Source organism: Natrix helvetica (assembly GCF_964273705.1).
Source record: "Natrix helvetica genome assembly, chromosome: 12".
In the NCBI taxonomy this organism is placed as follows: domain Eukaryota; kingdom Metazoa; phylum Chordata; class Lepidosauria; order Squamata; family Natricidae; genus Natrix; species Natrix helvetica.
The window spans coordinates 17,812,087-17,839,852 of record NC_138556.1 but is presented as its reverse complement, the minus strand read 5'-3'; the positions used below and the strand labels follow the sequence as shown (position 1 = coordinate 17,839,852).

Genomic DNA, 27,766 nt, shown 5'->3' with positions numbered 1-27,766 from the left:
GTAAGAGAAACAAGATCTCCCATTTTTTGTTCCGGGCAGCGCTCGTGTCTCTTAATGTGTCGGCCGGGGGCGGGGGGGGGATTAATCTTTTTCCCTGCCCTTAATAATGTTCTCCTGTCAAGGGCTACTTAAATTTGCATTTTGCATGGTGGATCGTTCTAAAAATGTCTTCCTGCCTAACGTTATTTGAAATGGAGGCATTCAGAGCTAAGAGGTGTCCTTGGCATTTTGTTTGTTTTGGGATTTGGGGGGGGGAGTTATTTTCCTCTTCACTTTCCACGTTTTCTTTCTTCTTTTTTTTTAAAAAAGGCACCCTTTTCTTTGTAGAAAAGTCGTCTCAAAGCCCCCTTGAATGTTTTCTGTTAGCCAAGAATTCTCTCAAAAGGAAGGAGGCTATTGGGTGCCTGTTGGCTTTGTGCTCCATTCAGCGTCCCATCACAAAGTAATCAATGGCTGGACACCCTCGCAGGACAAAAGGGTCAGCTCAGCTTATGACCGAAGGGGCGGTGAGAATCTTCTCAACACTGAACGGGGAGGAAGGCTTGCTTGTCTTTCACGGGGCTGGCAAACTCTCAAAAGAAAAGTCAATTTAGTTCCTTTTCTCCCTGACACTTCCCAAATTCACGCCGATTTAAGCCACAAAGGCCGTAAGAGCGATAGGAAATAAGAGGATAAGGGGGGTGGGGGACCCAACAGAGACCTTGTAACTGGAGGGGACTGCCTTTTTGTAACAACCTGCCGTATTGAGAAGTCCGTCCTACACAATTTTAGAGATTCTCAATCACATCCATGTCACGGTTGCCCCCAAAGCTGCTGCTTTCCCCCCTCTCCCCCCCAAGAGGCAACTGGACTTTTTTGTTCTTCCTTGAAGAGGTTTCGCTTCTCACCCGGGAAGCTTCTTCCAGTTCTGACCGACAACTGAGTCAGAACTGAGGAAGCTTCTCGGATGAGAAGCGAAACCCCTTCAGGGAACAACAAGAAAACCCAGTTGCCTCTTGGGAGGGAAAAAGCACCTTTCGGTGTTCCACACCTTGTGGGTTTGTTGTTGTTGTTGGTGGTGGTTGATTGGATTGTTTCTTGCTTGTTTGTCCCATTCAAACACACCCAAATTTTGCAATGAGAATAAAGTCCTTTGGTTGACTCCTTCCTATGGGAAAAAGACAGAGGCGTTTGGTGACAATCCCCCATGAGATTCTGTCCCTATCTCTGTCTCTTTCTCTCTATAGCTATCTATCTATCTTCTATCTATCTATCTTCTATCTATCTATCATCCATCTATCTATCTTAATCTATCATCTATCTATCTATATTCTATCCATCTATCATCTGTCTATCTCTCTATCTTTTATCTATCTATCCCTCTCTCTATATCTCTCTCTTCGTTCTCTGTCTCTCTGTTTCTGTTTCTGTGTGTGTCTCTCTCTCTTCTCTGTGTTTCTGTCTCTCTATATATCTGTCTGTCTCTGTTTTTCTCCCCCCCTCCCTCCCCCCCTCTCTCTCTCACACACACACACTACTAAAATACCCTCTTCTCCAGCAGCACTCCCTTAAAATGATTGGCAGGGTGTTTTTCGTTTTTCTTTTGTCGAATTCCAAAATCACCGGAGGAGTGGAAGGGGGGCTCACGATCACGTTAGGAATTTCTAGTGTTGCCCTCAAGGAAAGATTTGGACTAGCTTTTTGCGAGCGGGGTGGTGGTGGTGGTGGCTGGGGCAAGGGGAGAGAGAGGGGGGGAGGGACGGCAATTGTTTTGGACCTCCGAATTCCACTCTAATAAGATACTCCAGGTGGCTCGAGAGTAATCCTAAAATAGCTGCCTCTCTTAATTGCTTCTGTAAAAATCAGGCTTGCCTGCTCTGGGGAAGGGGGGGCCTGACATGCTGGGATCATTAACTGGTAGGTGTCGGTTGCGAGGGGGTGGGGGCTGTTGCAGGCTGCTTTGGAGATGCCTGGAGGACTTCATCCCCTCCCCTGTAGAAGAGCAACACTTCCAAATCCTTATTTGGACTCCAGTCCGTCCTTTTAAGAGCTGACTGCAGAAGGGTCTGCATGCCCTCGCATGCCGGCTTAGGACAACAAGCGCACGGGTGAATTCTACCCAGTCTGGATCACAGATGCAATAGAATAAAATGGGCCCTGGGTCTCCGTTCAAAATTCCCAGGAAGCCTACGAGAAACAGCTTGCAAACCGGCTTGTAAAAAGTCTGTAGGACCGGTCGCCAACTCCCGTGGGGGATCGGCACCGGTCAGTCCGCAGCACGCCAGAAACCAGCCCACGCAAACGAGTGAAGCCCACGCAAGGTATAGGTGGTGTGTAAAACCATGTCCCCCCCTCCTCCTGATCTGCAGAAAAATCATATCTCTATGGAACCAGTACGAGGTAGGTTGGTGCCTGTTCAGCCCAGATTGGGCGAACCGGTAGTAGCGGCGGCAGGAGGCTCCCCCCGGACGCTTCTGCGCATGCACAGAAGCATCACGCGCATGAGCGAGCCAATGGTAAAGAAATTGGCAACCCACCCCATGGAAACTAATCAAGGAGAGAAGCCACCTGGAATTAAGGAGGAATTTCCTGACCGTCCGAACAATTAACCGGTGGAACAACTGGCCTCCAGAAGTAGTGAATGCTCCAACACTGGAGGTTTTTAAGAAGAGATTGGCCAACCATCTGCCTGAAATGACGTAGGGTCTCCTGCCTGAGCAGGGGTTGGACTAGAAGACCTCCAAGGTCCCTTCCAGCTTTGTTCTATTCTAAGTTGAGGACAACCTCAACCGAACCGGTAGTCAAAAAAATTGAGAACCCACCACTGACTGGTACCAGGCGCCCCAAAGATTGGGGGCCAATGGTCTACTATGGCACTGGTGTCCAGCCTTGGCAACTTGTTAAGACTTGTGGACTTCAACTCCCAGAATTCCCCAGCCAGCATGGATTCTGGGAGTTGAAGTCCACGGGTCTTAAAGTGGCCCAGGTTGATTACGCCTGCTCTGCGCGATGAGTTGGGGACAAAAGATTACCAAGGAACAAGGTGTGCGGAAAGACAGAAAAGGAATTCCAGTACTTGCTTCATTTGTCTTTTTGTTTTGCTTAAGGCAGTGTTTCTCAACCTTGTCAACTTGAAGATGTCTGGACTTCAACTCCCAGAATTCCCCAGCCGGCTGGCTGGGGAATTCTGGGAGTTGAAGTCCAGATATCTTCAAGTTGATAAGGTTGAGAAACACTGCCTTAAGAGAAGGAAAAAGCAGCTAGAATAAATGCTACAAAAAGATGGGCAGGAAAGAAATTTTTATCATCGACTGATACTAAGGAGTTGTAAACTAATTCTTCTGCCAACTGTGGAGAAGAGGAAATACAGTAATTTTTACTGTATTGGAATTCCCCACCGTCATTCTAAAGTTAGGGTGACTTGGTTTAAATTGGCAGTTTTTAATAAACGTTCGCTCTGCATTCCTATTTTAGGATCGCTTTTAATAAGAGATTGGTCAACCATTTGTCCAGAATTGGTATGTACCATAGAAAGAAAAATACAGTAGGTTCTCCTGCTTGAGCAAAGGGTTAGACTAGAAGACCTCCAAGGTCCAAACTTCCAAAACTTTCTTATTCTATTATTAACAACAAAATCTCCCAACTGGTCACTCTCAGAGTGGTTTGAAAATAAATGCAGTAGAGCTTTGAGACAATTATTCAGAGTTACTGACTTAGACAATTCTCATTTTTGTCCCACAGTGCAGGGTCTATTCATTTGCCGTGGCAGAGAAGGCGTTGTAAAATTGATAGTTTTTTTTTAAAAAACCCTTGGTTTCCTGTATATATACACAAAATGTAAAGCATGGTCACTTCCTTGAAGATAAGGGCAGAGCTGATTTTTCTCTGGTCACTGGAGAAATGTTTTTGCCTTGTTTTGAGATATCAACAGCAACAGTGTTTATTTCCTATCATAAACATTCGAACGTTGCTGCTGTAATAAGTACATCAGTTGCAAGCTATGCACAATAAAAGGCAAATGTTTTCTCGTGTCTTGGGCACGTTTAAAAAAACAAGCTCAGAAATGTCCATGTTCATATTGCGTGGTTTTAATAGGAGAAATTAAATCACGTTTTTGACTCAATGCGGGAAGAAAATGTGCCTTTTTCTTGAAAAAAAGTTTTTTTTATTTTTCCTTCCAAATTCATTCTTAAATATACATTCTTATAATTGCTATTTAACATTTGTCGATTCATATCATTTTTCCGCCTGTATATTTACATTTTCGTACTTTCTTATTTCCCCTCCCCCTGATTCAATAATGTGTCGTCTGAGTTATTTGTTTTGTGCTTTGTTCTTTTCTCTTTCTATTTGTATCTTTTTTTCAAGCCAATCATAAAATTGGCCCCATATCCTGTAGTACACTGATTCCTCTTTGTCCTTCATTCTCAATGTCAGCCTATTCATTTCTGCACAATCTAATATCTTCTTTATTATCTCTCCTTCTGATGGGATTTTGTCTGCTTTCCAATTTTGTGCAAATACAATTCTAGCTGCTGTTATTATTTGTACAATCAGATATGAGTCTTCTTTGGTATATTTGTCTGGTAGAATAATACCCAATAAGAAAATGTTCCTTCTTAATTCTCTCCCCGCTCCAATGGCTGCAGCTTAATCCATTGTTCTGTATCTTGTAGTTAACTTTGAACGATCAGGTGGCTGGTGGGACCGGATCTACCCAGGTAGTCCTCCACTTATGACCACGGATTTCCATTACTAAGCAAAACAGTTGTTAAGTGAGTTTTGCCGCCATTTTATGACTTTTCTTGCCACAGTGGTTACAATTGTTAAGTCAGTAACACGGATGCTAAGTGAATCTGGCCCCGGAACACTGCAACCGTCGTAAATACGAGTCACTTGCAAAGCGTCTAAATTTTGATCACGTAACCATGGGGAATGCTGCAGCGGTCCTGTAAAACGGTCGTAAGTCACTTTTCAGTGCCATTGTAACTTCAAACAGTGCCTAAACCCAACTGTTGTAAGTGGAGGGGACTAATTGTGCTTCTGTCTATTGCAGGGGTGTCCAAACGTGGGAACTTTTAAGACTTGTGGACTTCAACTCCCAGAATTCCCCAGCCGTTTAGCCAATTCGGCTGCGTGGGGAACATTTAGCTTGCCCCAACAAGCTTTGTTGCATCTGTAGCTCTTTCTGAAGTTGGCTCAAGGGAGGCAGCAGCTGTAACAAAACAGCTGACATAACAAGAAGCAAGTCATAATCCTCCATTAAATATATTTGGGCTGATGGGCCTCACTGGATAATTGACTTTTCAGCCGGAATTGCTGGCTCAAATACAACCAGAAGGGTTGGAAAGGCAACCTGTGCCATTCAAAAGATTGTGTGTGTGTGTGTGAGTGTGTGTGAGTGAGAGAGAGAGATACTGCCTGTCCCTGAGCTATTCATCTTGCTAATTCCGTGGGGGGGGGGGGGGGGTCCGCGCGCCAGATGACACAAAACTGCAGACATTAAAGTGGCTCTAATTTTAAAAAACAACTTATTTTTATTTGGAGATCCCTCCCTGAATTCAACGGTTTTTCATCCAATTTTTAAGATCCTGTGTGCTTAGATGGTGGGTCTCTCTCTCTTTCTCTCTCTCTCACACACACACACATCCCCTGGCATTTGACCTTATTGGTTTCGCTTTTTGACCATCGCCCGGGCATTTTTACATTGCAATGTTGGCGCTTGGGATGGCTGCAGTAGCCATCCTTCCATTCCCACCATCATTAGAAAGTCAGAAGTACTCTTCAGTAGCCTCTGGGTGCAGGCGCTCCTTGGGCTGTCTGTGATAGAAATCCCTGGGAGAGTGGAGCCTCTTTAACCAGTAGTTCTCGACCTGCGGTCCGTGGACCACTGAGGGCACCGGGGGGGGGGGCATGATGTCATCACAGGGGCCGGCAAGGCTCGAAAAAAATGTTATGACTTAAATTAAATCTTGAGGGTCTGTGGCCACAGAAAGTATTTTGAAGGGTAGGGTAGAACAGAACAGAACAGAATAGAATAACAGTTGGAAGGGACCTTGGAGGTCTTCTAGTCCAACCCCTTGCTTAGGCAGGAAACCCTACAGCACTTCAGACAAATGGTTATCCAGTCTCTTCTTAAAAACTTCCAGTGTTGGGGCATTCACAACTTCTGGAGGCAAGTCGTTCCACTGGTTAATTGTTCTAACTGTCAGGAAATTTCTCCTTAGCTCTAAGTTGCTTCTCTCCTTGATTAGTTTCCACCCATTGCTTCTTGTTCTGCCCTCAGGTGCCTTGGAGAATAGTTTGACTCCCTCTTCTTTGTGGCAGCCCCTGAGATATTGGAAGTCTGCTCTCATGTCTCCCCTAGTCCTTCTCTTCACTAGAGTAGCCATGCCCAGTTCCTGCAACCGTTCACCATATGCTTTAGCCTCCAGTCCCCTCTTCATCCTGGTTGCTCTTCTCTGCACTCTTTCTAGAGTCTCCACATCCTTTTTTAATATCACGGTGACCAAAACTGGATGCCGTATTCCAAGCGTGGCCTTACCCAGGCATTACAAAGTGGCATTAACACTTGGTGTGATCTTTTGGTTTTCTCCCTCTTCAGAACGGGAACCTAAGTTGGAGCGAAGAAGCCGACAGCAGCAGAGGAAGAGAGGTGTCCCGCGACTTTGCCAAGGTCAGTGCCAACAACCTAGCCTTGATTCTCGGTTTGCATTTAGGGTGGAAATGACTCCTTGAACTGTTTTCGGCAAAAGAAACAGTGCCTATCACGAAAACTCCACTGCTTGGGCTGATTCTGCGTCCTGAAGGGGAGATTTGAAAAAAAAAAAGTTTTCAAACAATAACATGAACCTTTCAAAAGGGAAAGTGAAGCTTCTTAGGTTTGGATTCCTTCCAAATCAGCTACTGTACATCTCTTGATCTGTCTGGGCTGATCATCCCTTATCTAGATTTCTTGGGTTGTAATTTTTAGTACCTCTGAATCATAGCCGGGGCTTCAAATCCACAGTGATTGATTTAGTAAAATGAAGCTTTTTAGTGGTGAAGGGGAGTCTTAGTTTTTGATAGGTTTGTTTTGGATTATTTTGTTAAAATATTCATGACTGGGAGAGGCATGGGAACAAGGTCAGCCAATGAGTAGGCACAGCAACTAAGTCAGCCAATGGGAGCTCAAGCAGATCTGAGTCTGTTCAGAGAATTGAAACAGAAACTTTAGCAGTCTGCTGCTGTGAGAAGTAAAGCGGTCTAAACTACTCTGTCTGCTCTGAACTCTGAAATGAAACTAACTGTTCTCTCCTGCTTGTGTTCTGCTCGTAACTTCTACCATGTTGAAAATCTACTATTGGTATTGCACATTTATTCACTTGTTATTGTGTGTATAAAGAAGTTAGTGACTCCAGCTGAATCAGTTATCTGTGTGTGCTTTCTGGATTTGATTTTTAGGAAACACATTGACATATTTAAGAAAGTGTTTCTCAAACTTGGCCTCTTTAAGATCCGTGGACTACCAACTCCCAGAATTCCCCAGTTGAGGTCCACGCACCTTAAAGGGGCCAAGGTTGAGAAACACTGGTTTAGTTAGGACATTTGTTTTCTTTCTAGCTACCTCCTCCTCTTCCTCCAATCCTCACATCCATTGTAGAAAATTGATACCTGCCACAGCATTAGCCTCCGAGGACTTGGTTTCCAGAGCCATATAATTAGTGACTGGAATTTAAGCTGCCTGCGTCACCAACCTGGTTTTTAATGTGTATATATATATATATGTTTTCCCCTTTCTACCCTCTCAGGCGAAGTTAAAATTGTGCTTGTTTCATTTCCACAGTTGTATGAATTGGATAGTGACCCCGAACGGAAGAAATTCCTGGACGATCTCTTCATTTTTATGCATAAGAGGGGTAAGTGGTGTTTAGGGGGAAATGAGGGAAATAAATACCGTATTTTTCGGACTATAAGACGCACTGGAGTATAAGACGCACCATGATTTTGAAGAGGTTAATTTTTTTGGAAAAAAAAGTTTTTGCACTCTGCAGACCTTGTTTTTTTGCAAAAGAAATGGGGGGAGGGGCATGCAGAGGCTTTGGGAGGCTTGTAGTAAGCTCCTGGGAGCTGGGGGGGGACAAAACCGAGCAAAAACAGCCTGTTTTCTGCTCGTTTTTGCCCTCCCCAGCCCCCAGGAGCACTCTGGAAGCCTCCTAAAGGCTATGCATGGCCATTTTTGGAAAGGGGGAGGGGTTTCACTAGGCTAAAAATGCTGTATTCAGTGTATAAGACGCACCATGATTTTCACCCTTTTTTGGGGGGGAGATGCATCTTATACTCTGAAAAATACGGTATGTTCTGTATGCTGGAATTAGAAACCACACCTGTAAAATCCAACAGGTTTGGTGACCTGATTTATGTAGTGTTCCCCCCCCCCCAAAAAAATAATAATATGGAAATTGCTTTCCATTGCTCTGCGCTCTGGGATGGTTTTCAATTTTCCAATCCAGCTGACAGCCTCAGAATTTCGAAGTGGTCCTCATTCAAGGACGAAGAGCTCCTGATCCTACTTAGGATGCAGGCGTCAAGATCGTCCTTGAAGGAAACATTGCCACAATCAGGTCAATTTTAAGTCCCGTGGAAGGCTGAACACAAAGCGTGAAAGGTGGTGAAGTCAGCCGAGATGCTTTCGAACGGCCTGCCGATCTATCTTTCAAACTCCTCTTGTCTTTGAAGTGAAAATGGATTTTAAAATAATCAATCCGCTCTCCTTGATTGTTTTAAAAAAAACCACCCAATATTCAGGCAAGAGAAAACTTTGATGTAGCTGGAATGCTCACATGCAGGTCACTTTTATCATAAAAAGAAACCCTTTACGGCGTTTATGCTTTTACTTTGGTTGGGTGCTTCTTTGGGATGACTAAGACGGAGATCATCGGCAGCCTTAAACACTCAAAGAGCCATTTGGACCCAATTCCCACACACAAGAAAACACCGAGAGGCACAAAACTCTTCCGGTGCCTGTCTATTTCCTGAGCGGCCACAGAAGTAGCATTTGTAATTGAATTAAACATTCTGTTTTCTTCTTGGATTTATCCATGGTTGGCCTACCACGGGGACCCAAAAACTCAATAAATCAGCAGGTATCACACATTGGCTGTGACGCATATTTTGAGTGACAGGGAGCAGCAAAATTGGGGTGAAAGAGCCACATCCAGCTCCAGAGCTGCGAGTTGCTGACCCCTGGGCTAAGACAAAGACAACATTATTTCTACTTCATATATAAGTAGGAATACTTGCTCTTGGTTTTTTAAGATCCGTTTGAACTCAATAATGTCTGCATTTTTTTTTTTTATGTTGCCTATAAATATTTTGTGGAGAGGTTTATTGTCTTGAAAGGTGCTGTAGAAATAAGGTAAGTTATTGCAGGTTGACCTACGTGGAAGAACTGAAATAAACTAGACTTGTGCAGTTGACTTTCTGGGCATGTTAATGATAGAAGGACAGTTGGATACCATCATGGTTTATTTCCCAAGTAAGTCCCCATGACGGGTAGGGTTAAAACAAATAGCACAGCGAAGTAGGAAACCACAAAACCATCTAATTTTTGAGCAACGGCATAAAACAGCTCATCCCAGTTTCAACTGACAAGCTATTTACTTCCCTAACTGTGGTCTTGAGTAGATGGCAGCATTTGGGAGACCAGGAAAATCTGGAAGGCCTAAAACTTCCCATAAAGGTGGCTCAGTGGTTAAGATGCCGAGCTTGTCAATCAGAAAGGTCGGCGGTTTGAATCCCTAGCACCATGTAACGGAGTGAGCTCCCGTGACTTGTCCCATCTTCTGCCAACCTAGCAGTTTGAAAGCAGGTAAAAAAATGCAAGTAGAAAAATAGGAACCACCTTTGGTGGGAAGGGAAGTGCATTCCGTGCTGCTTCGGCATTGAGTCATGCCGGCCACATGACCACGGAGACGTCTTCGGACAGCATTGGCTCTTCGGCTTTGAAACGGAGATGAGCACCACCGCCTAGAGTCGGGAACGACTAGCACATATGTCCGAGGGGAACCTTTACCTTTAAGAGTTCCCATTGAGCAAAAGCAGTTATGGTGTCAACAATTGTGGTTGACAGCTTGAGAAGCTGTTGAAAAATTAGTACAGTTGTGACAAAGAACGGCATCTTTCCTCTTGTTCATTTTCCCCCCCACCCCAGACGTTTTCCCAATGCTTGATGCTGTTCAAATCAATATAAATCATAATGAAACAAGCAACAAAGTCATAAGTGGGAGGAGATGGGTGATGAGAAGACTAATAGTAATAGTAATGCAGACTTAGTAAATAGTTTTAACGATGTTGAGGGAATTATTTGTTTAGCAGAATGATGGCGTTCGGGGGAAAACACCGTTCTTGTGTCTAGTTGTTCTGGTGCGCAGTGTTCTATAGAGTCCCTAGTGGACCTCCCTTGTGAAAAAAATCACACGCACACACACACACACACACACACACACACACAAAGAAGGCTTCAGATTATATATATGCATATCTATCCCTTTGCTGCCTCCCAAGGTTGTACGTGACCTCACTTTTCCCAGCTGGCCTGTTCTTCCTACATGGGATGGGCCTCTCCATAGTAGGGATTTGTGAGCTCTGGCAGAATGGCTTCCTGCTGTTGTGTATCTTATCTGCTTCTCTTCAGATGTGGAAAAACTCAGGGCAAATGCTATTCTGTCTTAACAGCATTTGCTCTTAGGGGGTAGTGGGGTAGGGACGTTTTATCTCCAACCAGCAGTGACCCTAATCAAAGTATCTGGCAAGTATCCTTAAAACCTCCCCGGTTCTTTTTAGTTTTCTGCCTTCCCACTGACCTAAATCTAATTAGTTACAAGCCTTTGAGTTTAGCCACCGATGATGGCCTTGAGCTAGCCAAGCAACAGAAGCATTCAATCAATCAATCAATCAGACTAGAGCTGCAAAGGATTTTGGAGGCCGTCTAGTCCATTCCCCTGGATGGAATATTTTAACGGCGGTTGTTAAGTTAGGGACACGGTTTGTTAAGCCAATCGGGCTTCCCCGTCGACTTCGCTTATCGGAAGGTCGCAAAATGAGATCACATGACCCCGGGATGCTGTAACCGTCATAAATGTGAGCCAGTTGCCAAGCTGGATTTTGATCACTTGGCCATGGGGATGCTTCAACGGTCATAAGTGTGAAGACTTGGGCTTCCCCTTAACCATAGCTCTCACACCTTCTCCCATAAATGACAGAAGAGCTTCTGTTTGTACCGATGGTGAGCCTTCCTCTCTTAATCTTAAGCATCTGGATGGTGATGCGAAGAAGAGGCTCACAAGCGCCAAAACAACGCAGTTGGTTCTTTGACTTGCCTGTGGAAGACTTTTTAAAGCAAATCGGGCTGGTTTGCAAGACTTAATTTGTTCCATGTAGGTGGTCTTCTTCCTCTTCTTCTTCTTCCTCTTCCTCTGCTTCTTCCACTTCCTCCTCTTCTCCTTCCTCCTCCTTTTCTTCTCCTCTTCTTCCTCTTCCTCTGCTTCTCCTCCTCCTCTTCTTCCTCTTCCTCTTCTCCTCCTCCTCCTCTTCTTCCTCTTCCTCTTCTTCTCCTCCTCTTCTTCCTCTGCTTCTTCTCCGTCTCCTCTTTTTCTCCTCTTCTTCATCTGCTTCTTCTCCTTCTTCCTCTTCCTCCTTCTCCTCCCTCCTCCTCCTTCTCAGAAGAACTGCATTTCTACTCCAAGTTTCACCAGGGGAGAAGAGTTGGTTCAAGGGTCAGGAAGGTGAGAACTCCAGCAGTAGCCGAAGCTGTTGAACATCTGGTAGAGATGTTGAAAGAGAGCAAAAGATATTAAACCCAGCTGGGCCAAGAGTGCTGTCAAGCAACGGAATCCTTCTCTGGCTTAAGAGATCCAGGAACCCCTTCTACTTAAGACTTCCCCAGAAGCTCCCTGGGGCAGCAAGTAGGTTTAGCAGCAATATTTGGGGTGGGCGTCAGTTAAGGCTGCCTTCATCTTGGCAACCAGGTTCCGAAATAGCTGGGATCTGTTGGTCAGTCTGGCCCAAACTCGATGGCATTTCCATAGGTGTCGATAAAACTCTAGGCCTCCTGTCAAATAAGGCATGATTGATTACTTTCCGGCTTTGGAAACCAGGCGTGATGGTTTGCACGCTTGTGAAATCGGGTAACTGAGCCCTGCTTTGGGGGTGGGTGGGGTGCAGATGCCCACTGTGGAAGTGGACAAAGGTGGTCAGGGGACGAGAGTAAATTACACTGGCTGTCCTGGGAAATGGGAGGTCAGAAGCTGCTTCTCAGCTTTTGTCTTGCTTGTTTTCAAGGGCAGAGAAGCTAGTGGCAGGCAACATTTCTTCATGACTGATGCCTTCAAATTTCTTCCTTTCCTCCTTCCTTCCTTCCTTCCTTCCTTCCTTCCTTCCTTCTTTCCTTCCTACGTAGATTTATATACCGCTTCACAGTGCTTTACAGCCCTCTCTAAGCGCTTTACAGAGTCAGCATATTGCCCCCAACAATCTGGGTCCTCATTTTACCCACCTCGGAAGGATGGAAGGCTGAGTCAACCCTGAGCCAGTCAGGATCGAACTCCTGGCTGTGAGCAGAGTCAGCCTGCAATGTTACATACTAACCGCTGCGCCCACAGTTGGGCTCCTATGATATAGGGTCTCCTTGAGCAGGGGGGTTGGACTAGAAGACCTCCAAGGTCCCTTCCAACTCCGTTATTCTGTTCTGTTCTGTCTCGGGGGGTTTGGTGGCTTCACACCGCAAAAGTTGGCTTTGTGGCCCTCAGTCCTTTCATATCGAAGCTCAATAAATAAATAATCTACCTCTGTTTTTATTAACTCCATTCTTCATGTGTGAACATTGTTGGGGAGAAATTGAGGGAAACGACCTTAGGGGGAAGGAAGTGGTGTAGAAACCTCAACTTTCCCTGGGAGAAAAAAAAATGAATAGCTGGTTTTTCTGATTACCTTGAGTCAGGGGTGTCCAAACTTGGCAACTTTAAGACTTGTGGACTTCAACTCCCAGAATTCCCCAGCCAGCAGAGCTGGCTGGGGAATTCTGGGAATTGAAGTCCACAAGTCTTAAAGTTGCCAAGTTTGGACACCCCTGCCTTGAATAGACTTCAGACTTGGTGAAGTTGATGGGAATTGTTGTCCCAACTATTTTTTTAAAAAATGTCCAGGTGGTGAATTGCTGAGCTAGCACTGAGGAGGCCCCCAAGTTTTCACAATTTGAGAGAGGAAAAAAATAATGTGTTTCTTTAACTAGTTTTACTTAATTTCAAGGATATCATTTTAGTTATTTTGGATATTTTTTTACGGAGAGAAAGAGAGAGAAATCAACAGCCGTTCTTGTGCTTCTGGGCTGCAAAACGATTCGAGCCATTCTTTGTTAAAAAGTGGCTTTTGTCCGAAGTCTTGGGGCGACTGTTGTTATTTTTGGTGCCTTAAACGCGGTCTGAATTTGATTACCCACATAACTTGGGATCCGGTGGCACCAGGGCCCGAGGGGAGGGGAGGATCCCGCAATGGAATGGGACATACAGATTACATCCCAGGGCAAAGGAGGCTCTGACCTCTCCTCCTAAGCAAACTTTAGACTTTTTGCGGAGTTGCAAAACTCGAGGTCACCCTCAACGCAGGTTTGGAAATGGGGAGAGAGAGAAAGACTCTGGAAAGGAAGAAAGGGTAAAGCAGAGGAAGTAAGGGAGGGGAATTAAGAGGAGGAGAAGAGAGGGTAAGGAGGAGGAGAAGAAAGGAGGAGGGAGGGAAAGAGGGGGAAGAAGAAAGGAGGAAGGATGAGGAGGGAAAGGAAGAAAGGGTAAAGCAGAGGAAGTAAAGGCGGGGAATTAAAAGCAGGAGAGATGGAAGGAGGAGAAGAGAGGACGAGGGGAAGAAAGGGGGAAGAAGAAAGGAGGAAGGATGAGGAGGGAAAAAGAAAGGGTAAAGCAGAGGAAGTAAAGGAGGGGAATTAAGAGTAGGAGAGAGGGAAAGAAGGAGGAGAAGAGAGGACGAGGGGAAGAAAGGGGGAAAAAGAAAAGAGGAAGGATGAGGAGGGAAAGAAAGAAAGGGTAAAGCAGAGGAAGTAAAGGAGGGGAATTAAGAGTAGGAGAGAGGGAAAGGAGAAGAGAGGACAAGGGGAAGAAAGAGGGGAAGAAGAAAGGAGAAAGGAGAGGAGGAAAGAAGAGGAAGGATGAGGAGGGAAAGAAAGAAAGTAAAGCAGAGGAAGTAAAGGAGGGAAATTAAGAGTAGGAGAGAGGGAAAGGAGAAGAGAGGACAAGGGGAAGAAAAAGAGGGGAAGAAGAAAGGAGAAAGGAGAGGAGGAAAGAAGAAGGCAGAGAAGGGAGGTTGAGAAGAGAGAAGGAAGAAGGTTGTTGCAAAATAAGATGGAGGGATGGGGGGCCAAGAAAGTGACCCAAACTCATCTATATATTTGTAAGAAAATAATGATAAAAGATGAATGATGAATAGATAAATGTTCAAAGTAATTTATAAGAGTGGTTTTTTTGTGAATGAATTTGAAAGAGAAAAATAGAGAACTTTCTAATAATAATTTTTAAAAAAGACTCTGGAAAGTACAGTTAAAAAAGAAGAAGGGGGGGGGAAAAGGGTCCTTCTATCAAAGGCAGCAACAAGTCTTTTAATGCCTCTGCTCTGGTCGCTGACCTTTCCCGCTGGAATTCTCCCCTCTGACCCACCGATCATTAATCCCCACCCTTGCCAGATGACACCCATCCATCATGAGCTCTTGACAGGCCTTGCAGCCAGCTGTGAAAAGATCGGCTGGGCCTCCTTCCATCCCCAGATGCTCGTTTTTCAGCTTTCTCCCGTTTTCAGCACCAGGGGCTTCCAGGAAGAACTTCTCCCCCGTCTCTTCCGACCAGGAGCTCTTGCACACAGGGGTGGGCGCCTGGGCCTGGGAAAGGGGGCGTGGGGGGGGGGAAGGGGCACCCCATACGGGACCTTTCCACACTTACTGCGTCCGGGCGCGTGTTTATTTCTCCTCCCTTTCGCTGGTGAAGGCTCTTGAGGGCGCAGACCTCCCCAGAATGAGAAGAAGGGAACCGCATCTTCTCCTCCTCACCATTTTTTGTCCCACTGGAGTCTTATTTTAAAATAAAAAGGAGGAGGGAGAGAGAGAGAGAATTGGAAGGTGGGGTTTTTTCATGCCAGTTTTTTTTAATTCTTGCATATATTATAACTATACATTCCCATAATTGTTATTCTTCTTTACACTTGTATTCTTATACACTTGTTATTCCATTTTAAAGGTTATAATTTACAATTTGGGTTGCTTTATTTACCATCCCTTCCACCTGTTGTAACACCAGCTTATTTTCCCTTTCTTTTCTCCCTCTCTCCCTTCTCTACTTTCTTCCTTCTTCCTCTCCTTTCCTTCCCCTTCCTTCTTCCCTTCCTTCTGCCCTACTCCTACTCTTCCCCTTCCTACCCTCTCTCCTTCTCTTTCTCTCCCTTCCACCCTAGTCTCCTTACCTCTTCCTTCCTTCCCTCCTCTTCCTCTCGTTCTCGCCTCCTCTCTCCCTTTCTTTTTCTGTTGTTATAGGTGTCTCTTTCAAATCTCAGTTCGAAGAGATTTGAAAGAGGCCGTGTGTGAATTTTTAAACAGCAAACCTACCAGAGGCTCCGGGCGAGAACAGGAGCTCTGAAATTGATAACCCAGAAACAGTTAGAACAATTAATCCGTGGAACTGCTTGCCTCCAGAAATTGTGAATGCTCCAACACTAGAAGTTCTTAAGAAGAAATTGGCCAACCATTCGTCTGAAGCGGTGTAGGGTTTCCTGCCTAGGCAGGGGGTTGGATTAGAAGACCTCCAAGGTCCCTTCCAACTCTGCTATTTTCTATTCTAATCTGTCAAGCTTTTAGACATTAAAAGTGGTGAAAGGCATTTTTAAAAAATCCTAGAGAAGAATAAAGAGTTATCTATCTTATCGCAAGCAGAGCAGTACATCCATGCTTTCTGCTTTGGACCTTGAGTCCAACTTACAGGAAATCTGTATTATGGGCAACAAGTTTGGCGTTTTCTCACCCTTTCCGGTCAAGCCAGCTCTTATCTGTGGCATTTCCTATTTTTCTCTGCAGAGAATGCCTTTCATTGGCTAGATTGGTTTATAAAATGCTAAAGCAATGCCAAAGCTTCAACACCATCATCTTACTTTACTGCTTGAAGAACGGCTTCCAGAGGGAGGCGTTTCTCACATCTTCAGATCCAACCTACTCATTTATTTTGTGTCAACGATGAAAAGTGGCTTTGAAAACTCAAGAGTTTGATCGATGGGAAGGTAGTTGTGTAGAGAAGTGCTTAGTGAAAGAGGAATCGGGTTGTCAAGGATTATTTCAGACCAAAGGGAGGGGAAGATGTTGTTGGTGTATCATTTCATGCGTTACTCCCAAGTTGACTCTGCTTCCTTAGTTGTTCTTGTCTTCTGGCAGCTCTGCGCATGTGGACACTGGGAACAGGCTCCAGCTGTTCCTCTGCCTCACTGCTGTCTAACTTCCCTCTCTGCCTCCGACGCAGAGCTTTCCTTGTCTGAGCTTTCCTCAGCCCCCAGGACTGGCCCATGTTCCTCCCCAACCTCCTCACTCTCCGACTCTCCTGCCAGCTCCGCTGACCACCAGCGGGCCACAACAGAAGGAAATGAGCTCTCAGTGGTTTGTAGATGAGGTTTAAGCTAGAAGGTAGGAAGGGAAGGAAGGGCGGAGGAGTAGGGGAGAGGAAGGGGAAGAAGGAAAGAGAAAGGAGAGGAGGAAGAAAGTAGAGAAGAAGGGAGGGTAGGAGAAAGAGAGAGGGAAGAATTAGAGTTGTTGTAAAATAAGATGGAGGTATAGGATGTCAGGAAAGCAATCTCAAATATATTATCATACCTTTAGGGGAAGAATGGAATTTTAAATGTTAAAGGATAATGTATAACACTAATAATGTCTATGAGAAATGTATATTTGTGAAATGTATGTATGTATGAGTAAGAAAAATAAAGTACCTTTTTAAAAAAAAAAAAAAGCTAGGAGGTCTCCTGATAATCTGTTGTCTTTTTCATTCTTTCTCTCCCCTCCATGTTGTCGTTCAGGGACACCCATTAATCGCATCCCCATCATGGCCAAGCAAATCTTGGACCTTTACATGCTCTACAAGCTGGTGACCGAGAAAGGAGGCTTGGTAGAGATCATCAACAAGAAAATCTGGAGGGAGATCACCAAAGGCCTTAACCTTCCCACCTCCATCACCAGTGCAGCATTTACACTTCGCACCCAGTAAGTGGGCATTGCAGAAAGAAGAGTCAGGTACCTTCGGCCCCATCTGGTTTGTGTTTGGTTTGTGGATCGTGGTTTACCCCTTAAGCCAGCGCTCATTCAACAATGATTTATTATCAGGTGTGAAGAATTAGGAACACGTTAAATTTCAACCAAGCTAATGTATTGCTCAGGCCTATACGCAAAAATCTATAGTCAGTTAACGGTCCGGATTAAATTGGCCAGATAAGAGTTAACTTATCTGGTGCGATCTTAGGGTCAGGGGCTAAGAGGCAGAGCTTGTCGATCAAAAAGGTCGGCAGTTCGGCGGTTTGAATCCCTAGCGCTAGATAACGGAGTGAGCTCCCGTGACTTGTCCCAGTTTCTGCCAACCTAGCAGTTTGAAAGCATGTAAAAAATGCAAATAGAAAAATAGGAACCACCTTTGGTGGGAAGGGAACAGCGTTCCATGCATTTTCGGCATTGAGTCATGCCGGCCACATGACCACGGAGACGTCTTCGGACAGCGCTGGCTCTTTGGCTTTGAAATGGAGACGACCACTGCCCCCTAGAGTCGGGAACGACTAGCACATATGTGCGAGGGGAACCTTTACCATTACCTTTAAGAGTTAACTGAATTCAAAAGGGATTAGACCGTTTATGACAATGTAGTGATTCCAGGTTGATTCCTCTCTTGACTCCTCCGCCAGGCTCTGCCTCTCCTTGTCCTGCATTGAGCAAGATGCGTTGATGCTACATCTCGTTCTCTTGCACACAAATGCAACTTCCTGAGCCAGCTGGGCCTTTTCTGTTTCTCTCCCGCAGGTATATGAAGTACCTCTATGCCTACGAATGTGAGAAGAAGTCCTTAAGCTCGCCTGCTGAGTTGCAGGCCGCCATCGACGGCAACAGGCGCGAAGGCCGGCGACCCAGTTACAGCTCCCCCTTATTCGGCTTCTCCCCCGCGACCCCAGGACCGCCTTCGCTCCTGTGTCCCCCCAAGATGCGCTTCCCCCTTGTTAGCCTCACCCCCAGCAGCACAACTAGCAACCCACACCTGTCTTCGGCGGGCCCTCTCAGGAAAGGTCAGGCAGAGCCTTATTGTTATTATGGTGGTTATATCATTGTCAGCAGTGTTTGGTTGTTGCTGTTATTATTATTCTCTCTGTTATTCATTCAACATGAAACTCAGTCAACTGAAAATCTAAAAATGTATCACAAATACCATTGACTGGCACTGATGGTTGATACGGGCTGCTGTCCTTGGTATCGGTCAAGTACCTTCTTAAAATGTACGATGATGAGCTTAAAATACGATTCTTCTTGTTGTTGTTGTTATTACTATTATTATTATTTTCTTAAGACTGTTAAAGCAGCTAACCAGTCTTGGTTGAGTCTTTAAAACAAAAGCCAAGCAGGGCTGCCTCACTGCCTCTGATTGGGGTTAATCCAGGATTTTAGGGCAAGTAGGAGGATGGTAAACTGAGAAGTCAAAGCTTTAAGAAACTGCCATGGGAAATATAGTAGATTTTGGATGCCTGGCAAGAAACCTCTATGTAGTTCTATGTAGTTATTAGCAGTCTATCCTGTTGGGCACCCCCTATATATATATATATATATATCTTTTGGAGTTTACCCTAAACAAAGGCGTTCTGTTGTGGCCTGCTAGTGGAGCTGGCAGCAGATTCGGAGAGTGGGGAGGTTGGGGAGGAAGATGGGCCAGTCCTGGAGTCTGGGGAAGGCTCTGATGAGGGCTCTGTGTCGGAGGCAGAGAGGGGGCCAGGGTCGTATGCCAGTTATCAGCTGCCTTCAGACATCAGTGGGGCAGACGAACAGCTAGAGCCTGTTCCCAGTGTGTGTTGCGAGATGAAGGGAACAGCTAAAGAACAAGGGTCGACTTGGGAGTAAGGCCACAGGTGGACGATGAGTGGCCCCTCCCAGAGGAAATAAAAGAGGAGGGAAAGGGGAGTGGAGTTTGCAGGAGACAATTAGTTCACTTAATTGGTTCGTGACTCTCCGAGGCTCCTTGCCAAGTTCTGCATATATCAGCCTGGCTGCTCTCCAAGCCACAGAAGGTCTGTGACTGTAAATCCTCCCTTGAAAGACTTTGCTGGATGTGAATGAGCAGAATTCACAGTCAATTAATAAAAGGTTTTTTTGCCGGGACCAGGAGTTTGTTTTATGCTCTTGGGAAGCCTCGGTCAGAACATGCCTAACCTTGGCAACTTTAAGACTTGTGGACTTCAACTCCCAGAATTCCATTCTGGCAGGAGAATTCTGGGCGTTGAAGTCCACCAATGGGCAGAATGCCATTTTGGAGACCTCCTGTTGGCCCTCCCTGTCCTAAGCCTTCAGCTGTCTCTGTGGCTGCTTTTGCTTTCCACGTCAGGCCCCTCTTTATAATCTCGAGGCTAAAGCGTGGCCTGTTGGTTTCGTGGTCACTTGCTCCTCGGGGGAACCCAGGGGCTTCTCCCCAGAAGGATGCCTTCTGGGAGGTCCTGAGAACCTCTCCCCCCCCCCGCTGCAGGTAACGGCCTGTCTTTGACCGCCTCCGCGCCAAATCGTCTCGCCATGCCTGTGAGCTTGGCCAACCAGCAGGCCACGGTAGCCGTGGCGGCAGCCACCAGAACGGCCACCCTGGAACAGTTGAAGGAACGGCTGGAATCCGGAGAACCGGCGGAGAAGATGGCACGGATGACGGAGGAAGAGCAGCGCTTCGTCCAGCAGGCCTTTCAGAGAAACCTCTTCAGCATGGCCCGACAGCTGCCCATGAAGATTAAGATCAACGGCCGAGGTGAGCCCACTAGGGAAGCGCTGCCGTCTCTAGTCCCCTCCCTGGCTCCAATCCAGTGGCGGCCCCCCAATGGAGTCTCGGCTCCATTTCATCCTAGCAACAGCAATAGCATTAAGACTTATGTACCAAGTTTACAGAGTCAGCCTCTTGCCCCCAACAATCTGGGTCCTTATTTTAGTGACCGAGGAAGGATGGAAAGCTGAGTCAACATTGAACCGGTCAGGATCAAACTCCAGACTATGGGCAGAGTTAACCTGCAATGCTGCTGGGAGAGAGGGAGGGAGGGAAAGAAGGAAGGCAGGAAGGAAGGAAGGAAGGAAGATGATAGATAGATAGATAGATAGATAGATAGATAGATAGATAGATAGATAGATAGATGATAGATAGATAGATAGATAGATAGATAGATAGATAGATAGATAGATAGATAGATAGATGATAGATAGATAGATGATAGATAGATAGATGATAGATAGATAGATAGATAGATAGATGATAGATAGATAGATAGATAGATAGATAGATAGATAGATAGATAGATAGATAGATAGATAGATAGATGATAGATAGATGATAGATAGATGATAGATAGATAGATAGATAGATAGATAGATAGATAGATAGATAGATAGATAGATGATTGATAGATAGATAGATAGATGATAGATAGATAGATAGATAGATAGATGATAGATAGATGATAGATAGATAGATAGATAGATGATAGATAGATAGATAGATAGATAGATAGATAGATAGATAGATAGATAGATAGATAGATAGATAGATGATAGATAGATGGATAGCAATAGCACTTAGACTTATATACCACTTTATAGTGCTTTTACAGCCCTCTCTAAGCAGTTTACAGAGTCAGACTATTTGCCCCCAACCATCTGGGTCCTTATTTGACCCACCTCAGAAGGGCGGAAGGGCTGAGTCCACCTTGAACCGGTCAGGATCGAACTGCTAGCAGCGAGTTGGAGGAGGCAGGAAAGAGAGCAAGGGTGAACCTTTTTTTTTTTTTAAGAGTAGATAAACTGTTTTATAAGTTACAGGCCTCAATCAGCCCTCCTTAGTGTTCCTGCTTTTCTTTTTCTCTCCCTTTCTCTCTCTCCTCTTCAGAAGATAAATCAGAGGCAGCAGCCGCGGCAGCAGCAGCATTAAACTGGACTCCTTCTGGCTTTGGCAGCATCAATATGTCAGTGGAAATCAACGGCACAATCTATACTGGTGAGAGCCTTTGGGAGTAAGCCCACGTCCTCAAACCCCCTCTTTGCAGTTGACGGGTCAGGGTGGTCCCAGGGGTGCTTTTTTTTTACGAGACAACTGGACTTTCTTCTTTTTCTCCTTTGAAGACGTTTTGCTTCTCATCCAAGAAGCTTCTTCGGCTCTTGACTGGACGGTGGGGAAGGGGAGGATTTATACTCCTTGCAGGCAGCTGGTCATTCGCATCCTTTTAGAGAGTCATTGAGGGACGCAGTGGCTCGGGGGCTAAGACTTGTCGATCAGAAAGGTCGGCAGTTCAACGGTTCGAATCCCTAGCGCTGCGTAACGGAGTGAGCTCCCGTGACTTGTCCCAGCTTCTGCCAACCTAGCAGTTCGAAAGCATGTAAAAAAATGCAAGTAGAAAATTAGGAACCACCTTTGGTGGGAAGGGAACAGCGTTCCGTGCGCCTTCGGTGTTGAGTCATGCCGGCCACATGACCATGCAGACTTCACACAGTGCTGGCTCTTCAGCTTTGAAACGGAGATGAGCACCACCCCCAAAGTCAGGAACGATTAGCACATATATGCCTTTACCTTTAGAGGGTCTTTGAAGCACTTGGAGATTTCCAAGTGTCCTCAGGGTCATCTTGAGTGGTGCAAATGGTTCCTGTAGTCTGCATTTTTTTTTCTCCTCTGGAAACCCATTCCTACGCCCCCACCACTCAAAGGGTCTTCATCCCAAATTGTACAGGTAAAAGTCTGTGAATTAAAAGTCTCGTCCTGGAGGAGAAGCGAAAGATTTTCAAGAGAGGGGAAACAAAACCGCCCAAGGAAGTCCAGTTGCCTTTTGAAAAAGCACCTTTGGGACTCCTCCTCCTCCGTGATTCTCCCCAAAGGAGAAACTTTGGTCACTCGGCCGAGCTGCTTCAGGCGGTCAACTAACTCTCTTCCTCCCACCCGACAGGCGTCCTCTTTGCTCAAAAGCCCGTCGTCCACCTCCTTGCCGGCTCCAACACCCAGAGCACCAGTGGCGGGGCAAGCAGTAGCTCTCCCAGCCCCACCTCCTCCAGAGGCACCCCCAGCACCGCCGAGCCCTCCACCAGCTGGTCTCTCTGAGGGTCTCGGCAGGGCTCGCTCTCCAGCCTCGAGTGGCTCCTCTGTCCCCAGGAGAAGTCCCGTCCCCCGTCGACCTGGCCCCAAGGAGCCCCCCCTCCGGTCCCCGGGCCGGCCGCAGGCGAAGAGGAGCCGCCATCTGTGCGCTGGCAAGTCTGCCATCCGGATGGACCTCGCTGGCTTTTTAAGCCTTTTTTTTCAGGTCTTGCTGTGTCCTCAGTGAAGATGAGGGGTGGGTGGGGAGGGGAGGGGAAGGGGACACGAGGCGTGTTTCAATCAGGGATTCTCTGGAGAGGCAAAGCGTTTTTGTAGATGACTGACCATTGCCAGGGTTAAGGGTGACGAAAGAAAGGCCCTGATAAAAATACCTGGGGTTTTTTTTCCCCAACCTTGGAAGCCTAAAGGGGGTGCTTTCTTCTTTCCTTCCTTCCTTCCTTCCTTCCTTCCTTCCTTCCTTCCTTCCTTCCTTCCTTTCTTTCTTTCTTTCTTTCTTTCTTTCTTTCTTCTTTCTATGCCATTGAAGTCTCAAAGGTCAAGAGACAACTGGACTTTCTAGTTTTCTCTTTCTTTTTTTCTTCCTTTCTCCTTCCTTCCTTCCCTTTCTTTTTCTTTCTTCCTTTCTTTTTCTTTCCTCCCTTTTCTCCCTTCCCATATACGACTGCCGTGTATTGACAATCCTCCCCTCCCTTCTACCCCAAGGCAGGAGAAAAATGTCTCAATCCCCCGCTGACTACCCTCGCTTGGCATCCTTATCGCGGCCCTCACCCCTCTATTCCTTCCATCTCTCCAGATTCCCTGCCATTCCCTGAGGGTTTTTTTTGGTGGGGGGAGAATTATTTCAGCACAAGAAGTCCCCCTCGGAAGGGACCTTCATTTGCAGCCATTAAATCGTAGCTGGCGTCTTCTTCTTTTTTAAAGAAAAGAAAGAAAGGAGAAAAACTGAGATGTAAACAGCAGAGAGAGCTGGGCGGCCTGTTTCTGGGACCGCCTCCAGTCTTACCTGCAGTAGAAGGTCTCGCTTACCTGCCCAGAGGCTCTTCCGAAGACGACGGTTCCTTTGGGTCGTCCTTCCTGGTTTCGGACCTGAGCGGAGGAATAAACGGAAAGGAAAATCCCGCCAATCGAAAAATAGCAGCAAAGGCAGAAATAAGAAGGGTTTGCTTTGAGTAAAAGAGATGGGTGCCTCGATAGCATCGGTCTTGATGACTTCCTTTGCAGAATCTCATGTAGGACCCCATCCGTTTTCCTCAAATGAAAAGAAAACAGTCTGTTTTCGGAGCCTTTCTGGCGATGAATCCCAGCTCTGTAGCCTGTGATGTTCTCCCGAAACCACGATGTGCATAAAACCAGGTTCTGTTTTTGCTTCTCCCACGCCAATGCAGTCATTTTCCCTCAAATCCAACTTCCCTCAAATCCAGCTGAGATCATCTTGGTTTCCTGGTTGATTGTTTCCCTCAAATCCAATGGAAATCATCTTGGTTTCTCGGTTGGTTGTTTCCCTCAAATCCAACTGAGATCATCTTGGTTTCCCTCAAATCCAATTGAAATCATCTTGGTTTCTCAGTTGATTGTTTTCCTCAAACCCAACTGAGATCATCTTGGTTTCCCTCAAATCCAACTGAAATCATCTTTGTTTCTCGGTTGGTTGTTTCCCTCAAATCCAACTGAAATCATCTTGGTTTCACTTAAATCCAACTGAGATCATCTTGGTTTCCCTCAAATCCAATTGAAATCATCTTGGTTTCTCAGTTGATTGTTTCCCTCAAATCCAACTGAGATCATCTTGGTTTCCCTCAAATCCAACTGAAACCGTCTTGGTTTCTCGGTTGGTTGTTTCCCTCAAATCCAACTGAAATCATCTTGGTTTCTCGGTTGGTTGTTTCCCTCAAATCCAACTGAGATCATCTTGGTTTCCCTCAAATCCAACTGAAATCATCTTGGTTTCTCGGTTGGTTGGTTCCCTCAAATCCAACTGAAATCATCTTGGTTTCTCAGTTGGTTGTTTCCCTCAAATCCAACTGAAATCATCTTGGTTTCTCAGTTGATTGTTTCCCTCAAATCCAACTGAGATCATCTTGGTTTCCCTCAAATCCAACTGAAACCGTCTTGGTTTCTCGGTTGGTTGTTTCCCTCAAATCCAACTGAAGTCATCTTGGTTTCTCGGTTGGTTGTTTCCCTCAAATCCAACTGAGATCATCTTGGTTTCCCTCAAATCCAACTGAAATCATCTTGGTTTCTCGGTTCATTGTTTTTAAATCTAGCCGCTTTCTGCTCAGATGAGCAACATCTCACCTTAAGGGAAAACGTCCCATCCTGGTCAAAACTCAGTCATCCTACAGAACTGCGACAGCTTCTCCCGAGCAGATGAAATACCTCAAATAAAATGTACTTATTGCTGTGTTGTTGGGTGGGTTGGGGTTTTATATCCCCCCCCCTGTTTGTTTTTGTTTTTTTCCACCTCTTCTGGAAGGATTTGCGTATGTTAAAAAGCTTCTTTTTATATGTCTCGTCGACTGCTTTTTAGTTTGAATTTTATATATTGTAGCACCAAAGAGACACCAAACGAGAGAGGGAGGGGGAGAGAGAGAGAGAGAGAGCAAAAGAGGCTTGAAGGAATGGAGGTTTTGATATTTTCAGCCAGCCAGGGAAGCGCCTTGGCACAAACCGCCTCGGGCGTGGGAGAGAAATCGGCATTGGTGGCAGGTTAATTCCTCTTTTTTTCCCCTCTTTAACCCAGAAAAGGACTTTACTCTCTTGAACTCCATTCCTCTTAAAATTGCGGAGTTGAGAAGCATTACTCTACAACAGGGATTCTCCAACCATGGCAACTTTTAAGATTTGTGGGCTTCAACTCCCAGAATTCCCACAGCCAGTGGGAATTGTCACGTCAGTTATGTTGCTTAGAAAGCCATCCTAGCTGTCTCCCAGCTTGTAAAACCGAACCCTCGGTGGCGGTTTGAAGGAAACCCTGGCTATCTCTGCCAGAGGAGACACCTTGAAAGCACATCCCATATTTGGAAGGGTTTCTGCAGGCTGGCAAGAGCAGAGAGAGAGAGTGAAAGAGAGAGAGAATGAGAGAGTATGAAAGAGAGAATGAGAGTGTGTGAGAGAGAATGAGAGAGTATGAAAGAGAATGAGAGTGTGTGTGTGAAAGAGAGAGAATGATTGAGAGTGTGTGTTTGAAAGAGTGAGTGTGAAAGAGAATGAGAGAGTGAAAAAAAGAGTGTTTGTGAAAGAGTGTGAAAGAGAGAAAGTGTGTGAAAGAGAGAGCGAGTGAAAGAGAGAATGAGTGTGTGAACAAGTGAAAGAGAATGAGAGAAAGAATGTGTGTGAAAGAGAGAATGAGAGAAAGAATGTGTGTGAAAGAGAGAATGAGAGATGGTGTCTGTGAAAGAGAGAATGAGATAGAGTTTGTGAAAGAGAGAGAATGAGAGTGTGTCTGTGAAAGAGAGAGATGAGGGGGAGAGAGGGACAAGGGAATACTTTTGCCAAACACTTGTGGCTTTTTAAACTCTTATTTATTTTAAGCACGCTTACCCTTCTCCAGCAATGTTACCCCACCTGGAGCCCTCTTGACTATCAAACTTCCCCCTTGGAGGTTTAAAAAAAAACATTTTTGGGGAAAGGTAAAAAGAATCGACGGAAGAAGCCCCTGTGATTTTTTTTTCTTTCTTTCCTTTTTTCCTTCGTCTCGGGGAAAATTAACCTCCCACCACTGCTATCATCTCCTCCGTACGTCTCAGGTCCGTGTTTTAAAAACTGGTTGTGCCTGCCCCAGCCATGCCCAAGTTTGCATCTCTTGCAGAGAAAGCTGATTGAGTCACTGCAGGGGCTTTCCCTGGGGGGCTGGGGGGGGGGATGGGAAGCCTTCATTCCTTTTAGCAACGGACGCAGCTAACCAGGGTCCAGGCAGGGGATTTAAAAGCTTTTGTTCTTCTCCAGGGTTTTGTTTTGTTTTTCAGGGCGGGAGGGATTGAGCTAGATTTCGGGAGGGTTTGTAACGATATATATATAAAATATATAAATATAAATATATACCTCATTCAGATAAGCTGCAGCATCACACCTTGGCTCTGTTAATTGGGGGGGGGGGGAGGCTCTGTTATTTTTTGCTCTGCCTGCCAATTGTTGTTGTTTTTTTGACTGTGAAGATGGGACCCCCTCCGTTTCAGAGCTGCCCACCGTGGTGATGATGGCAACAGCGTTCTTCTCCTCTGTGGGATTTTGGGGAGGGGGGTCCATAAGCCAGCAAGCAGAGTACACCTCAATTGGGGAGAGGGGTGGGATCGTTGACGGCGAGGGAGGGAGCCTTCCCTTCTCTTGACCTTTACCTGTAACTTGGGATATTAAAAAGATTGTATGGCACTCAGGACTTTTCAGTACGGATGGGAAGGGCAGGGTCTCCAAGGACAGATCCGTGTTTTCAGAGGGTGTCTTCCTTCTCCACCCCCTTTGTCATCCAAAGGCCTCGTGGCAACTTCAGGGTGGGCGAATTGGGCATTGAGGGAGGTCCTGCGCTAAAATATACCCCAAATCATCACCTTGAATGTGGGCTGCTCCGTGCCCGCTTTCCGGCCGAGGGTCTTAATTGGGTCCCGCCATCTCCTCAACCTTTTGAGCAATCGCAGGATCTTGGCCGAGGAAGCAGGGCTACTCACAGGAGCTTCCATCCGATGTTTCAAGGGTCTTTCTCCCCTCCCCACTTTTGCCCTTAGTCTAGCCAATGGGCCACAGCGCTTTTAGGTGGACCCAGAAGTCGGATGGATGTGGCCCAGTGGAGTGGAAGGAGTAGGGAGGCGTGTGTGTCCCCCCCGTCCCCCATCCCACCCCAGAAGGATCTGCACACAAAACCCTACACAGCCCTTTTCTGCCTGCTGCTGTTTTTTTCTTTCTTCCTTTCCTTCCCAAGAGGTTGGAAGGAAGGAAGGAAGGAAAAGGAAGGTAGTCAAACCTTAAGATCAGGTCACTACAGCAGCCTTACGACTAGTCCAGGGGTGTCCAAACTTGGGAACTTTAAGACTTGTGGACTTCAACTCCCAGAATTCCCCAGCAGAGCTGGCTGGGGAATTCTGGGAGTTGAAGTCCACAAGTCTTAAAGTTCCCAAGTTTGGACACCCCTGGACTAGTTCGTTCTTAACTATTTAAAGAAAGAAAGAAAATAAAGTGATAGCCTAGATGGTGAATAACTAAAATACCTCAGATGTTTGTGTGTTTTTTTCCTTTCAGCAAGTGTCTGTATATGTTGTCGTTGGGTTTGTTTTTGTTTTATTTTATTTTATTTGTTTTCTATCTTAACAAGTTATCTGAATGTTTATATTCCAATAAACTTCTACCTCTTCAGATCGTGGCTGTCATTGTCCTTTGTTATTATTATTATTATTATTGCATCAACAGAATTGTATCACAGCGGCCAGTTGTTT

The 27,766-nt window shown here is 45.8% G+C and overlaps 1 protein-coding gene and 1 long non-coding RNA gene across 4 annotated transcripts in view; one reads left to right on the top strand and one right to left on the bottom strand.

Moving 5' to 3' along the window:
* Positions 1 to 22,802, top strand: part of ARID3B (AT-rich interaction domain 3B) — a 41,808-nt gene extending 19,006 nt beyond the window's left edge. For all 3 annotated transcript variants that reach the window (XM_081964643.1, XM_081964644.1, XM_081964645.1), the window contains exons 3-9: positions 6,584 to 6,655; positions 7,805 to 7,877; positions 17,068 to 17,251; positions 18,056 to 18,315; positions 19,758 to 20,024; positions 21,150 to 21,257; positions 22,198 to 22,802. In XM_081964643.1, the coding sequence (XP_081820769.1) occupies positions 6,584 to 6,655; positions 7,805 to 7,877; positions 17,068 to 17,251; positions 18,056 to 18,315; positions 19,758 to 20,024; positions 21,150 to 21,257; positions 22,198 to 22,349 (1,116 nt within the window). In that variant the 3' untranslated portion in view covers positions 22,350 to 22,802. The remainder of the gene's footprint in view (positions 1 to 6,583; positions 6,656 to 7,804; positions 7,878 to 17,067; positions 17,252 to 18,055; positions 18,316 to 19,757; positions 20,025 to 21,149; positions 21,258 to 22,197) is intronic.
* Positions 22,803 to 22,963: 161 nt separating this feature from the next.
* LOC309398120 lies at positions 22,964 to 27,687 on the bottom strand. The gene is made up of 3 exons (XR_014176351.1): positions 27,462 to 27,687; positions 24,489 to 27,322; positions 22,964 to 24,441 (listed from the first exon to the last, which is right to left on the bottom strand). It is a non-coding gene; the product is annotated as an uncharacterized lncRNA (long non-coding RNA).
* Between the last annotated feature and the right edge of the window lie 79 nt (positions 27,688 to 27,766).